Genomic DNA, 16,665 nt, shown 5'->3' on the forward strand with positions numbered 1-16,665 from the left:
TACAGTGAACCAGGGTTCAAATTCTGACCTTACCACTTCTTAGCTCTGTGATCTTAGGCAAGTTTCTTAAATTCTCTTGGCTTCAGTTTTCTCATCCGTAAAATAAAAAGTTTGCATTAGATGTCCTCTAAGGTTCCTCTCCAGATCGAAACCTATTGTTTGTTCTACGAGCTTCCCTCAGTTCTCATTGAAAGCCTATATGCAATATGGCTGGCTATGACATTATCATTTAAGTTATGGATAGACCAATAATAACGGCTCCAATTTCTATTGTGTTTTACAACTTCCAAAGCACTTCCTTCACATCACTTGGGAGGTAGGCTGTCTAACTATTATCATCCAAAGTGAGATCAATGAAAGTAAGTCACTTGTCCAACATCACCTAGATGACAGCAGCTGAAGAGTCACTTTTCTTCTAATAGGAAAGTCCCATGTCTTCTAATGCTAACAATGGTTCTTCATTTCATCATGCTAACTATCCCAAAATACCTTAATGCAAGAGTGTAAATAATATTGGGGTCATCCAGAATGAGTGTTACATAAATGCTAGTTAGTAATTATTTTTATAATACTCCTAAAAAAGGCAAATATTTTAAAATAATCTGTCAGCTTGGGAGCTGCAAAGGGAACAAAAAAGACTGACTTAAATGCACACTAAAAATAGAAGGAAAAAAGCTAGGAACAAGAAGATTATAACTTTTGCAGGAGCAATCTATAAAAAAGAAAAATTAAAGTAACTTCATTTGGAAGGAAACTGAAACCCTCAAGTATGTAACTTACTCGAAGAAAGTACAGCTGATGACTTTAGAGCTTAGAACTTATGAAGGAATGAAAAAAAAACAGAGCTACATTCCCTTATGACAAACGGCTTTAATGTTGTTTTGACATTCAGATATTTGTGGAGTGTTCCCGTCTACCAATAAACAAAAGTCTATACAGGTAAACAGAGAATAATGAAAAAATTCCAAGGTTGAAAAACATATAAGAGTATTTAAATAGCTTACCAGGCTTAACAACGACCCAGCCACCCCTTTCTTGCTGGTGCATCCAGGCTCGCCATCCTCTTGCTCCCTTTTCTCCAGCCCGAGGTTCTCCACTATCCCAGAAGGGCTCAAAGAATTCCACCTGTTAGGATGAAGAAAAATAACTAAAATATAGAAATGAGTAGTCACTGTGCAAAGTACATGCAGAAAGACAGAGCTGCTGGCTAGGTTCTACAAATCCTGGGCCAGGATGAACTTCCTATTTTGAAATGAGAATAAAAATATTCATCTCCCGGAGGAGATTTATCACATGGAACATAACAGCAGCAGCACGGGACTTAAAATTAGAAAACCACAGGCAAATAACTTAAATTCAAGGAGCCTAAGGAGGAAGATGATGATGATGGTGGTGGTGACACTGCTGATGGTACTACCTAATTCAAAAGGGTTGTTGCAAAGAAAGTACTTGGAGAATTGTTAGTGTGGTAGAAATAGCACTAGACTTGGTATCAGGAAACATGAAGCCAAATCCTGGCTCTAACATTTACTAGCTACATGACTGCACAAATCACTCTATCTCTCCAGGCTCCAGTTTTGCTATATGTAAAACAGAGATGACACTTACACCATTTATACCTCACAGGATGGTTTTTGGAAAGTACTTGTAAGCCTTAAAGCACCACAAAAATGTGAATTATCATTACATATGCAAAAACAAAAAAGACTCCTAAAAGCCTGGCTCTACATCTTATGAAGTCTTGGTACTGGAAGCACAGATGACCCAAAAGAGATACATACATGAGCTGTAGGATATTAGTGGCAATTAATGTGTGGCATAAAAGATGTCATTTAGGAAATACAGGATCAGACAAGGAGGTGAACTGGTCACGCAGCAAGGACAAAGGAAAGAAAGCCTGAGCGCTACCCTGCTACCCACACAATGCTGTTCTTGTTTTTTAAAAGATCCAGAGGAAGAAGCCATCCATCCATTGCATTAGGTTGATACATCTCTGATGGAGAAGCTATTACAGGGAATGAACACGAAGAATCCCCCAGGAGGAGCAGGCATGGATGGGCTGGTGATCTGTGTTACTAGAGTAACCACACTGATGAGACTGCACATCTACTGAAATATTCATAATTATCAACACAATTGCAATATTAGTAGGATTCTATGCTCTTTAATTAATAATAACAAAGATATGATATGAATAAGCAGGCTGTGGGCTGTGTACAACATAGGAATTGAGAGAAAAGATCATACAACACCAATCTTGAATAATCCTGTATATTTTCAAAATAGCATAGTCATGTTACAGACAGGCCAAGATAAATGGGTCAATGCTAGTATTGTACTCTGAAATGTATTCCACCTCTTCTAAGAAAGGAGCTGTGAGGATTATCTACCCCTGAAATGAGATTTCGGTACTGCACTCTGTATCCTTATAATAATAGAGGAAGGTGCTGTCAAGAGGAGGAAGAAAAAGCAAAATAAATACAAAAAATAGCATGACACGTGGTTACAATTCCCCCAGTAACATGTCCTCAGACTCCTCATTGAATAAATTAGACTGGATGCTGAGAGCTGCAATGCCTAAGCTAATTTTTGTGAGTGGCCTAAAATCAGTGGGATTCTTGGCATCCTCTGCCCTCTTTTCCTCCATCTGGCTACCACTGCTCCAGGAGCAGAAGAAAGTCACAGAGGACTAAGGGTCATTTTGTATTTTTGCCCATTTCATGGGTTACTACGGCTCCCAAAATTTATTCCCTGACGGCCAACCTTCTGGTAATGAGGCCTTTCATACTTAGCTAACCTTATTCTCAGACAACAGAATCAAAGTCTCCAGTAGGCCTCTGGTTAAAGCCTTTCCAATATGGAGGAACCTAACAGAGTTTGAATTTCATCGGTTTATCTTTTGGGAACTCTAGGTCACCATGACACCATGAAGAGGCATCTGAGCAGGAATTCTGCTGAGGTTACCCCATGCTGAATTTAACACGATATGAAAGGCATTCAGGGATTGCTTTTCAAGTACTCTCAAAGAAGACGACTGCAAAAGAATGTAAAAGATCACGAACAGTGCTTTTATTTAAAAAAAGAAAAAACATCAGAACTATTGACCTATGTGTCTGCTGTCTCATTTCTATAGAATCTTCTTGACAGTGCCCTCAGTGCACACATAATAGCACGAAAGAAAACAAGGCAAAAGGCAGGCTTTCACAATTCTCTATAGTAGGCCCATAGCTAACAGGGACCCTCAAATGAGCTGCGAGCTCAGTGATTGGGAAGTTTCTCCCACTAGGAGCTGGCATTTCTGCAGCACTTCAAAGTTTGTGAAGAGCTTTCCATATGTTTTCTCATGCAATCCTCAGAACAACCCTGTGAAGTAGGTGTTACTATCATCCCATTTTACAGATGAAGAAAACAAGAAAGAGAGACTTTTCAGGATTCAAACTGAGGTCTCCTTGACTCCAAGTCCAGCACTCTATTTACTAGCTACCCATCCATCCCTACCAATCCAGTGTGAGTCTGGCCTTCAATGACCTCACTGCAGGCAGTTCACGCAGCATGGTGGAAGCCTCCTTTGCTTTCTCCTGACATTGCCCAAGTACCAGTGGGGCAATCTGGCTGTCCAGCTGTCATCCCTTGCCCTTGCCAGGACCAGCCCATCTTCCCTTCCCATCGTACAATTCCTTGATGGTCTCCTCTGAAGTTCCTTACTGGGTATTTGTGGCTGCCTGCTCACATCCATCATGCCCCTCTCTATTGCCCTCTACGTGATACTGAGGTGTACTCTCCTTTGGAGACTTGTATTCCATGGATCATCTCCTTACACAAACACTGGTAAAATGCTGGTATTAAAAGGATGGGCCTTTGCCTAAGTGTGGGATCATTAAAGGAGCTTTGTAATTTACTGATGGCGATACAGCCACTCTTCTAGTCCTATTTAACTTTGGACTAAATTTACTGTCCCTCTGTACTGTCTGAGTCAGATCTATATACTGGACAAGCTCTGTGGGCTGTCCATCCAAATTCAAGTTCTTATCATCCTTTATGCACATAGTCTTTCCCAAGCGAATGGTCAGGCCAAACTCTATTTGAGTGACTACAGATCTCTTCCAGCAGACTCCACAGTGTTTGAAAACTGACCCAATCAAGTATGATGCCATCTGCAAGTAAAGGTATACGGGGGACCTCACCATCCACAAGGCATTTCTCTTCAGCTTTGGATCTACACTGCATCTCCTCTATCATACTTCAGCAAGCATCTATTTCTGTCTCAACACTGGTGCCTGGTATCTACAATTGGAGGGCGGCTGAACAGTTATTTGTTTTTACATCCCTCAAGGACTCTTAGAAGATCATGATATGTGATGGGAAATACTCCGTTAAGTGCCTTGCTCTACCAAATGAATTTTTTTAAATCAACAAACAATAAGCACAATGGAACCACATAATCTTTATTTCTTTCTGTCAATTACGAAATGGTGAAACTACGGTCCATTGTTACAAAAGTTGTGAAAGTCTGCTTGTTCTCTTATCAAGAATGTCCACACAAATGAGTGACTCACATAAAGACTTTGTGAGAGAAGGCATAGAGATCATAAAGGCATATAGATTATGGGTTACTGACTCTCTCAGCAATCATTTTTTGGCATTTTTAAGGTTTGAGATTTTTTTTCTACACCTTTGGTATCTTCTCTTTCAGACACTTTTTTTCCTTTTTTTTTTCCTTTTTTCTTTCTTTTTAAATATTGATACCTCCCTAACCTCACAACTGCATCTTCTCCAGCTCAGATCTCTATTATATTCCCATTTTATGGCTCTAATTTTTTTTTTCTTTTTTTGGAGGGGGGAAGGGCAATTGGGTTTAAGTGACTTGCCCAAGGTCACACAGCTAGTAAGTGTCAATCGTCTGAGGCCGCATTTGAACTCAGGTCTTCCTGACTCCAGGGCCGGTGCTCTATTCAATGCACCACCTAGCTGCCCCTATATCCCCATTTTAGGGGGATACATACAACTGCCTTGTTTTTAGTGCCTTTTTCACCCTGTCTATAAACACATCTGGGACTATGATGGTCTAAATACGACAGTTCTTAATGAAGAACTGTTCTTAATGAAGAAAAGTTTGTTTTAATGATTTTTACAAATCTTTTCCATTTTTATTCTATTTGTCATCCTCCTTTCATTTTCATGCTTAAGGTCCTTGGGATTACTTTGCTTGGTTCCAAATCTTCCAAACTTTCAATTACTTTAACCTGTAGTACATCTCTCTGCTTTATGAGATAATACTACTCACAGGTGTCAATCAACCTTCTTCATAAAATTTTACAAACAAGTTAATATTCTAACTTGTTACTGCCTTGGCAAGCCATGTCACTCCAAGCAAGTAAGTCAGATGTTTGTAACTAAAGTGCTGTCTGGACTCTCCTTCTCTTTCTAGACATCTTATCAATTATCAATTTCCCAACTAATGTATAGGTATTCCTAAAATATTAATAAATATAGAGAATAAAAAATTATTGTGTCTGTTGTGATTTTTTTTTTAAAGCAGTCCCAAGCACTCTCCTTAGACAAAGAAATTCCCAAGTATATGCAGGTGACTACCAGGTCTATATATCCAACCAGTGTCTCTACCCTGAGCTTCAGTGCAACATCACCAATTATTTATCAGATATTTCAAACTAGATGTCCCAGAGATACTTTCAATTCAACATAACTAAACTGAAGGCTTAGTTATAAACTGAACTCATTATCTTTCCCCCTAAATCCTCCCCCTTCCATATTATCCCATTTCAGTCAAAGTCACCACTACCTTTCCAGTGTCTCAGGTTTGTAATCTCAGTAATATCCTGAATGCCTCATACTCTCTCTCATTCTATATATTTAATCAGACAGCTCTCACATCTAACTGTTCTTCACTTACAAAGCTATTCAACTGCTACCTTATTAATTCAGGCCCTCATTACCTCTTGCCTAAATTATTGCAAAAGCCTACTGGTCTATCAACCTCAAGTCCCTCACCAATCCTGTCCATCCTATTCACTGGTGTCAAAGTCATTTTCCTTAAGCACAGTTGTGATGATATGCTTCCCCTATTCAACTAACTCCAGTGGCTTCCTATTGCCACTAGGATAAAATATAAACCCCTCTTGGGCTTCAATCTTGCTTCTGTACGCTGGGTACTTAATTTGTTCCACTTCTCAATCTCTTTTTTTCCTCATTCAACCACTTCTCTTCTTAGTTTATATGCATTAATTTTGTTTGTGCAGAAGCTCTTCAGTTTGATTTAACCAGCTACCTATTTTATCTTTTGCAATTACTTCTAACCCCCTTGCAAGGTTAATTTAAAAAAAAAACCCTAAAAACTAGAGAGGTTGAGGGGAGAGTTACAGATGTGGCATGTCGCCTACACTTTCAGATGAGGGCATTGTACTGTTCCTTCTCCTTGACTGTTTTACTTTGTAAATAGAGAGCTTTCATTGGGTTAGCAATCTGGAAATTTTCATAATGTAGAAACTAAACACATGAATAAAACTTTCTGAAAAGGCTGTCAGGTATTTTCAGAGCAGAACAAGGAATGGCTATGCTCACAGTTTGGAAGGGGTAGTATAATGTTAATAAATGACAGAGAGAAAGCAGAACTACTCAATTTCTCCTTTTTTATGTCTTCTTTATCAAGAGAAAGATCTTAAATTGGAAAATGCAGAAGAAGCATAGTTAAGAGGAAATATGAACCTAAGACAAATGTGTAGACTGCAAGCTGCTTTAAGGAAGTTTAAGTTTCCAAGCTCTGGAAAAAAAAATATATCCCATGGAACTTAAATATCATAGAACCTCTGTCAATCACTTCTGAAAAACCATGGGAAACAGGATACACATTAATTACTAGAGATGGGAAATGCTGGACCAATTTTCAAAAAGGTGAAAAAGGCAAATTCCTGAAACTATATACAAGTAAACTTGACATTGATTACTGGCAATATCTTAGAATATACTAACAATGGTTTATAAATATCTGGGAAGAAAAGTAGCGATCACAAGAACTAACACAGGTTCACCAGGAATGAGCTTAACCTTACCCCATTTTTTACATAGGGCTAGTAGACTGATAGCTAAGGAAGTGTTCAGATATAGTATATTATTTTAACAAAGGATTTCTCTGAAAGACTCTCTTGATACTCTTGTGAATGAAATGGATAAATGTGGACTGGTTTAGGTAGAGTCACAGCTAAGTAAAATATTATACTACTAGGGTGTTAATGAATTGATACCAACCTGTAAAGAGAACTTTGGAACAATGAAAGAGTGGTTTTTCCAAGGCCCTATCTTGCTTAATATTTTTATCAATGCATTGGGTAAATACACAAAGGCATAATATCATATTTGTGGAAAAGATGAAGCTGGGAGAATGGTTAACAAATTAGAGAATCTATATCCAAAAATATGACTACGTACTCAGTATATATCTTTAGACAAATAAAATGAAAATTTACTAAGAACAGATGCAAAGTTCTATAATTAACTTCAAAAAGTAAACTACATACAAAAACATTCAGCTTTTAGTTGCCTAAAAGTTCAACAGTATTCTGTGGCTCTCCAAAAAAAAATAAATAAAACTAATAAAATCCTAGAGTATACTAATTAAAACAAAATATTACTTCAAGGATCCGCATTTTCATACGTGTGGGTCTTCCTTTACTGAAGCTGATCACAAATGTAAGGCTGTTGTGGCCCCCCCAAAATACAGTCAATCCAGTGGTAAGCCTCTCTCGATCTAATTAATTAGCTATGATGCTCCTTGGATGACAGGCACATAGCTTATTAACACCTCATCTAAAGAACTAATCAAATGACTCATATGCCATGGAGGCAACCCTGGGTTCACAAAGGCTATCCCAACAGAGTGTAAGCTTAGGTAAGGGCTACTGTACCAAGATAAAAATTAAAACAATTATATGTAAATAATTATTTCACCTCTAAAAATACATATAAGATATATATGCAAATTAGATAGATGACAGATAAATGTAAGAAAAAAGATAAAGAGGTATCTCACATTTGTATAGGGTTTTATAATGACCAGAAATGTTCTCATATGATTTCATTCTAACTTCACAACCATGCTGATGGGTATCATTATATCCTTTCCTAAAGATGAGGAAACTAAGACTCAGAAAAGTCTAATGAGTTGAGCAGGATCAACAGCTAGTAGGGTCTAAGAACTAGAACTTCAGTCCTTCTGATCTCAATAATCTCTCCAGGATTCTCACGATGCTAACACCAAGAGAGGTGAGCAAATGCAGATCACAGCACACTATTTTCTCTTTTTTTTCTTTTCTCATGGTTCTTCTCTTTTGTTCTGATTCTTTTTTCACAACATGACTAATGTGGAAATGTTTAATATGATTGTACATGTATAGCCTATGTCAGACTGTAGGTCATCTCGGGAGTGGGGAGGGGAAGGAGGGGGGAAATTTTAGAACTCGAAATCTTATAAAAGTGAACGTCGAAAACTAAAAATAAATGATTTTTTTTTAAAGACAGAAAGAGTAGTAAACAGTCCCACCAGAGGCAGAGCCTGGTTACAGGGTGATAGGAAGTATAGCAAGTCTCTTCAGCCATCCCACCCTCCACCCCAACTCCTGCAAAAAGATCTAGAAAACACGCTAGACCAAATGTAGGTCAGGAAATCCAAGGGAAAAAATCACAGTGAGTAATTTTCCAGTCCAAGTCAGCATAAGCACACAGAGAAGTCTGTGGACATTAGGGATGAAGTCTGATCAGGAACACAGTGTGTAAAGTATTCCAGCACAGGGAAAAAGCTAAGCATCAGACCAAGAAGAAGTCCTGGATCTACCCCAGAGAGGCCTGGGTTTGTGACAGGTGCAGAAACAAGTACCAAACGGGCAGCTCAGTTACTCACTGCTCAGTTCTGGGTCACAGATCAAGGGCAAACTGAACAGGGGATCTGCACTTAATGGGGGCATTTCAGGATAAGGAGTAGTTGCGGCACCTAGGCTATGTATCTAGCTTTAGAAGCAAGCAGTGCCTGTATGACTATGACCTCAAGAACAGTGCAAGGTCTAAGATTGCAGCCCCCCAGCCTAGACTAAAGCCTGAAGCAGTATAACCAGTGTAGGAAGCACAGAACAAAAGGAAACATTCAGCTGTCACTGATCCAACAGACATTTCTAACTAGCTGGTAATGGCTGAGTCTAGCAGCAGTCTACTAGAGTTCCAACCAGATGTAAACCCACAATTATGTTGTTCAGGCCCACATCCAGGTCAAGAACTTGCAGCACTCAGACCAGGAGGGGTGGCATTCATACCTGGGTTCAGTGAAAGCTTGGAGGTCCTCAGCTAAGCTCTCCCTGAGATGCTAGAATAACACAATATTCAACAGCATAAGAAAGCAACAGGACCAACCCAGACTTTCCCTCTAGCAGTGAACAAAGCCCAGCCCTAACATAAAGTCTGAAACCATGTAAGGAGCCTTAAAAAATGAGCAAACAAAAAAAGAATTCTACCATAAAGAGCTATTATAGTGACAGGGATGCCCAAAGCACAAACCCAGAAGAAGAAGAAAACTCCAAAGTATCTACAAGCGAAGCATCAAATTAAAACACAGCTTGGACACAAATCCAACTAGAAGATATGAAAAAAGAAAATAGCTTTTTGCTCTTTAATATGAATATATAATTAAATAATACATTTAAATGAAATTAAACTGCTAAAGGAAAAAATGGAAAAGAAGGAACTATGAATAAAAAAATTATAAAAGGAATTAACAGCTTGGCACCAGGGGTACAAAACCTTGCTAAGCAACGAAATCACTAAAAATTAAAATGGGCCAAACAGAAGCCAACGACTCAATGAGGCAACAAGAAATAGTAAAACAAAATCAAAAGACTGAAAAAAATATCAATTATCTCATAGCAAAAAGAGATGATCTGGGCTGAGAGAACATCCAGGTCAAAGGAAAAAACACTACAAAAAGCCAGAAAGGAAGAATTCAAGGACCAAAGAGCCAGTCGGGATCACACACAATTTAGCAGCCAATACCATAAAAGAGCAGACAGCAGAGAAAATGATGGTCCAGAAGGCAAAAGGTCTAGGCTTACAACTAAGAATAACTTAACAAGGAAAAATGAGCATAGCTCTATGGGGGAAATAACAGACCTTTAAGGAAATAGAGGATTTCAAGCATTCCTGATAAAAAGACCAGAGATGTGCAGAAACTTTGAGGTACAACACAGGAGTGAAGAGAACCATAAAAAGGTAAACAAATGTACAAGTGCAAAAGTGACAAACCAAAGATAAACTGCTTACATTCTCAGAGAAGATGATGATATATCTGTCTTCTCTGAACCCTATCATCATCAGGATCACAAAAGACATCGACTTAGAGAGTCTGGAAGTGGTTCTGTTATGTCTTCATGACCTTAAAAGAAGAGAAAGGGAGAGAGAAGAGGACTACACTGGGGGATCACAGAAAGAAGGAAGAATGCTAGGGAAAACCATGTCACATAATCAGGGTGGACAAGTAGAAGTCCAAATGAATAAGGAGAAAGAAGTGGGTGCGTGGGTGGGAGGACAACTACAGCTGAACCTCACTCTCATCTGTCCTGGTAAGAAGGAAGAATACACACACAGTTGGGTAAAGAAATATATTTCCCTAAATAGGGAAAGAGAAGGAAAACTGGAGAAGGAAGAGGGAGGAATAAGAGGGAGGATAGATTAAGGAAGGGATTCGTCCTAACAAAACAAACTCTAAGACTATACGAAAATGTCCGTAGCCGTTCTTTTTGTGGTAGCAGAGAATGAGACACCAAGAAGATTCTCATTTGGGGAATGCCTGAACACGTTATTATATATAAATGTGATGAAGTACTTTTGTGTTATAAGAAATTATGAAGGGGATAGTTTCAGAGAAACCTAGAAAGACTTGTATGAAATGATGCAGAATGAAGTGAGCAGAACCAGGAAACCAATTTATACAATGACAACACAAAGATAAATGACAACAAAGATAAACAACTTTGAAAAACTTGGGAACCGTGATAAGTGTAATGAAAAAACAATTCCAAAGGAACTGATAGAGAGGCAAAGGACTCAGTGTGAGACATTTCTTTTGGATCTGGTCAATGATGAAATTTGTTTTGCTTGATATGTTAGAGCAGGGAGTTTTTCTTACTTTTAAAATATTTTATTTATTTCTTCATAATTTTTATAATAATACCTATCATGGTGGTTGTAAAGTTAGAATGAATAAAATAAAAATTATTTACTTTTTATTTATTTTTTCTTACTTTTCTCAGATGAAGGGGGAATGGTGGGAAAGAAAGAAGGAAGATTTTTGCTGATCAAAAGAAGACAATTTAAAAAATATAGTCCCATTACATTCTGCACTACTCAGACCCTACTTAGAGAATTCAATTTGATTCCAGGCAACATTTTAGGAGGGACTCTAAGAAACCAGAGGAAATGCTGAAGGAGGGACCAGAAGATTGGTCTTAAAACCATGTCATGTGAAAAATGGTAGAAACATCCAGGAATGTTTCACCGAGAGTGAAACTGGGGAGGAAAAATAATTATCATCTGGTCATCATCTAGAAAAAGGGCAACAGATTCTTTCTATGTAGCCATAAAGAGCAAAACTGTAATAAATTAGTGGTAATATATTGAGGATTCCTGTATATGATGACAGCTTGGACTGCATAACTAAAGACTTAATGTTCCTTCTAATCGTAAGAACCTTTGAAATTCTTTCTTGACTCTAGGAAAAAGTTTATTTTTACAAACAAATGTGTATATTTTCCTCAGTCAAAATAATGGAAAGGAGGTAACAAAGAGCTTCCCTTTTTGCCTCAATTACCAAGAAACTCAAGGCTAATCTATCCCACTGTAGTGACTGGCTTCTCTCAGCTCTGCTGCAGCTTGTCTCTCTGCTATGCTTCAGTGCCCTTTGTTCCGTTTTTATCTGGAACTGTCCTATTTCTGATGTAAGCTTAACTTGAAACTTGCCTAAAAATCCTTCTAGAATCAGGTAGAGTATAAATACTAAAAATATTTTTTAAAATAAAAGTTGATTTCTTTAATTACCAATATATGTGAGCAAAACACTCCTTCTGAAAGGAGCTCAAAATGACACCCAATGTTCTTTCTTAGAAAATCAATTCACCCAAGGCTGCTGTTCATTAGTGATCTATAAAACAGCATTAAGCACCTCCATGTGCAAAAGACTAAACCCAAATAAGCACAATTACTTTCAAAAAACATACTTCTGATGTTTAATTTCATCTGTGATTCTAGCTAAGAATAAATTTAGAGAGTGAGATTTCTGGTGGCTGAAAGGTTAATCGGTCAGTTGACATTAAGAGTGTGAAAGAGTTAAATGTGGCTGAAGAACTAGGCAATGATCAAATTCCAGTGTTGCTCCATAGATACTGCACACTCTGTTTGTCCACAGTAAAAGTTAACTCAGTCTGTGGGGCAAAATGTACTATATGAGAAGGAAGGGCACAAAACTACCTAAAATAGGACTCCTATCTTTTAGGTTTTCCTTTTATTGCTGCTATAAAAATATAGAACAAACCTGAAATATATTTCCCCAATATACTTTGACTATATTTGACTTTTATAACATATTTCTTTTAAAATTCTTCAAACTCTTCTATCATATATATCTAAGTACCTGGCCTCTGAAAACACATAACAAGCTCTTTATTACAAAATAGCGAAGATAGAAAGTACTTTAAAGGTAATATAATCCAACCCCTTCATTTTATAGGTAGGGAATCTAAAACATTTTCGTCTAAAGTAAATTAGCCAAGGTCACATAGCCAGTTAGTGGCAGAATTAGAACTTGAACTACTGTGAGTTTGAATTTTAACTATTTTAGTCCAAGTTAGGCTCCATTCCACAACATCACCTCCTCTTAATGTAATGTCCTATTCTCTAGTCATAAACTTGTCTCATCTGGGTGTAGTAGCAGTATTATATTACATGTGCACATGCGTGCATGCTCCCAGAGCTATTGCTACCTTGTTCAGTAATTATCTCATATGTGAAACAGAAACCTCCCTCAAAAGCAATGAAGCTGGGGGGCAGAGCCAAGATGGCGGCATGAAAACAGTGACTCACTTGAGCTCTCCCCCAAATCTCTCCAAAAACCTGTAAAAAATAACTCTGAACAAATTCTAGAGCTATAGAACCCATGAAATGATACAGTGAAACAAATCTCAAGCCCAAGATGGCCTGGATGGTTGCTGGGAAGAGTCTATCACACTGTGCTGGGAGCAAAGCCCAGCCTAGCATGGGCAGCCCCAGAATAGACCAGGCCGGAGTAGACCGGGCAGAGCAGGCCTCAGGGCCACTGAGCTGTGGCACTTTCCAGACTTCTCAACCCATAAATGCCAAAGACAACATAGCAGGTCAGTGGACCTCAGTGAGAGAAGTGTGTGGTCTGGCCACAGGCCTGGGGCAACAAAGGTGGCTGCAGCAGCAGCAGCAGCTGCTTGCAGAGGTCCAGGCCCAGAGACGGTGGGGGGAATCAAGCAGCTGACCAGAGCGGGAGTTTAGGGATCTTTTTGCTGGCACTGAGGCAGTGTTCTCTTGCTTTACCCTACGTAGATCTCGGTCACAGTCCTGGTCGGCAGTGCTTGGGGAAGAAGGAGTGCTGGTGTGGCAGAGCTTGTGGTAGCTGTGGAGAGGGAGTCCTCCTGGTAGTTACATGGCAGAAAGGAGTACTTGCACTCGCAGACCAGAGCACAGGCCAGGAGAGGAGCATCATACCACCTCAGAATAGAAGTAGGTCTGAAAACAGCAGTGCAAAACCCCTGAAGCTTGGGACAAAGCACTCTCCACTCTGGAAGCAGTCATACGCTGACAAAGAGCTCAAAAGTCAAGTAATTGGCTGGGAAAATGAGCAAGCAGCGTAAAAGGACTCAGACTACAGAATCTTACTTTGCTGACAAAGAAGATCAAAACTTACAGCCAGAATTAGTCAATAGAGTCAAATATCCTACATCAGAAGTCTCCAAGAAAAATATGAATTGGTCTCAGGCCAAAAAGGATTAGGAAAATCAAGAAAGAGAAGCAGAAGAAAAATTGAGAATAGAAATGAGAATGATGTGAGAAAATCATGAAAAACAAGTCAATGACTTGCTAAAGGAGACCCCAAAAAATACTGAAGAAAATAACATTTTAAAAAACAGACTAACCCAAATGGCAAAAGAGCTCCAAAAAGCCAATGAGGAGAAGAATGCCTTAAAAGGCAGAATTAGTCAAATGGAAAAGCAGATCCACTGAAGAAAATACTATTAGAATGGAGCAAGTGGAAGCTAATGACTTTATGAGAAATCAAGAAATCATAAAACAGAAACAAAGGAATGAAAAAATGTTAGACAACGAGAAATATCTCATTGGAAAAACCACTGACCTGGAGAATAGATCCAGGAGAGAGAATTTAAAAATTACTGGACGACCTGAAAGCCATGATCAAAAAAAGAGCCTAGACATCACCTTTCAAGAAATTATCAAGGAAAACTGCCCTGATATTCTAGAGCCAGAGGGTAAAAAAGAAATTGAAACAATCCACCAATCACCTCTTGAAAAAGATTCTACAAAGAAAACTCCTAGAAATATTGTAGCCAAATTCCAGAGTTCCCAGGCCAAGAAGGAAATATTGCAAGCAGCCAGAAAGAAGCAATTTGAGTACTGTGGAAACACAATCAGGATAACACAAGATCTAGCAGCTTCTACATTAAGGGATCAAAGGGCTTGGAATATGATTTTTGGGGAGGTCAATGGAGCTAGGATTAAAACCAAGAATCACCTACCCAGCAAAATTGAGTATAATACTTCGGGACAAAATATGGACTTTCAATGAAATAGAGGACTTTCAAGCACTCTTGATGAAAAAACCCGAGTTGAACAGAAAATCTGACTTTCAAATACAAGAATCAAGAGAAGCATGAAAAGGTAAACAGGAAAGAGAAATCATAAGAGATTTACTAAAATTGAACTGTTTTGTTTATATTCCTACATGAAAGATGATATTTGTAACTCATGAAACCTCTCTCAGTATTAAGGTAGCTGAAGGGAATATACACATATATAGACAGAGGGCACTGAGTGAGTTGAATATGAAGAGACGATATGTAAAAAAATAAAATTGAGGGGTGAGAGAGGAATATATTGGGCAAAGGAGAAAGGGAGAGATAGAATGGGGTAAATTATCTCACATAAAAGTGGCAAGAAGAAGCTGTTATAATGGAAGGGAAGAGGAGGTAGGTGAAAGGGAATGAGTGAATAGTGCTCTTGCTGGATTTAGCTTAAGGAGGGAATAACATACACACTCAATTGGGTATCTTACCCCACAGGAAAGCAGGCAGGAAGGGGATGAGAGCAGGGGTATTTTAGAAGGGAGGGCAGATTGGGGCAGGAGGTAGTCAAAAGCAAACACCTGAAAAGGGATAGGGTCAAAGGAGAAAAGTGAATAAAGGGGGACAGGATAGGATGGAGAGAAATATAGTTAGTCTTTCACAACATGACTATTATGGAAGTGTTTTGCATAACAATACATGTATAACCTATATTGAATAGCTTGCCTTCTCAAGGAGGGTGGGTGGGGAGAGAAGAAGGGAGAGAATTTGGAACTCAATTTTTACATGCAACTGGAAAATAAAGAGATCCAGACAATGGGGTATAGAAATCTATCTTGCCCTACAAGAAAGTAAGGGGAAAAGCAATAGGAGCAGGGGAGTGGGGTGATAGAAGGGAGGGCAGACTGGAGAAAGGGGCAATCAGAATAATGCCATCTTGGGGTTGGGGGGAGGGTAGAGATAGGGAGAAAATTTGTAACTCAAAATCTTGTGGAAATGAATGTTGAAAACTAAAAATAAATTTTTAAAAAATGGAAAAAAAGCAATGAAGTTTCTTCTGCTACCCATTATAAAAGGCAAGAAAAATGGGCACACGATAAATGGTTCTTGACTATTGGCTAATAAATAAGAGATAACTGAATTCCCAGAATTCTGTACAGAGTTTTAGCCTGGCAAGCTTCAGTTCCACACTGTTCTGGTTGCTTTCAATGGCATGCTCTAAAATGGACAAGAAAAAGCCATTTTAATCAACACCGTCTAGAAAAAACTTACTGAAAATGACTTTTTCCATCTGACTACCATTTTACAAGTCACTCCTGGTTTCTTTTTCGAGCTCTCAAATTCCAGTGTGTTCAAGATGGTCCTCTAAAGTAAAATACTAGAAATAAGAAAGTAGAAATTACTGACCTGTCCCCTGGTAGGAAGATCTTTCACACTGTCAGGTTTGAAGAAGGTAAAGTCAATCATGGCCTGGAACAAAGAAATTGCTTTTTCAGTGTGGCCAGCTTGTCTGAGAAAATGACACTGCTGAAGAAAGAGTGCTATAAAAGAGGGAAGAGAAAGAGAATATAACTTTTTAACATCATTAAAAAGAAGGAGCTCATTTTCCAAAAGAGATACACAACCCAGGAAAAATTTCCTCTACGGTGTAAAACAGAACAATTTCACTGTGCTGAAGACAAAAGAGTGAAAAAATCTCTATTGCTTCTCCAGGAGAAAAAAAAGCTTTAAATTTTTAAAAGCTTTAACTGTTATCTAATATTCTGGTATACCTATATGACCAAATACCAAA

At 38.5% G+C, this 16,665-nt stretch overlaps 1 protein-coding gene across 2 annotated transcripts in view; it reads right to left on the reverse strand.

Annotated features, from left to right (window-relative positions):
- Window positions 1–16,665, reverse strand: part of NRDE2 (NRDE-2, necessary for RNA interference, domain containing) — a 69,643-nt gene that overhangs the window by 19,237 nt on the left and 33,741 nt on the right. For both annotated transcript variants that reach the window (XM_036736246.1, XM_036736247.1), the window contains exons 7-8: window positions 16,281–16,414; window positions 1,005–1,125 (exon numbers count right to left, since the gene is read on the reverse strand). In XM_036736246.1, coding sequence (XP_036592141.1) covers window positions 1,005–1,125; window positions 16,281–16,414 — 255 coding nt within the window. The remainder of the gene's footprint in view (window positions 1–1,004; window positions 1,126–16,280; window positions 16,415–16,665) is intronic.

This window comes from Trichosurus vulpecula, chromosome 8 (genome assembly GCF_011100635.1).
Source record: "Trichosurus vulpecula isolate mTriVul1 chromosome 8, mTriVul1.pri, whole genome shotgun sequence".
NCBI lineage: Eukaryota > Metazoa > Chordata > Mammalia > Diprotodontia > Phalangeridae > Trichosurus > Trichosurus vulpecula.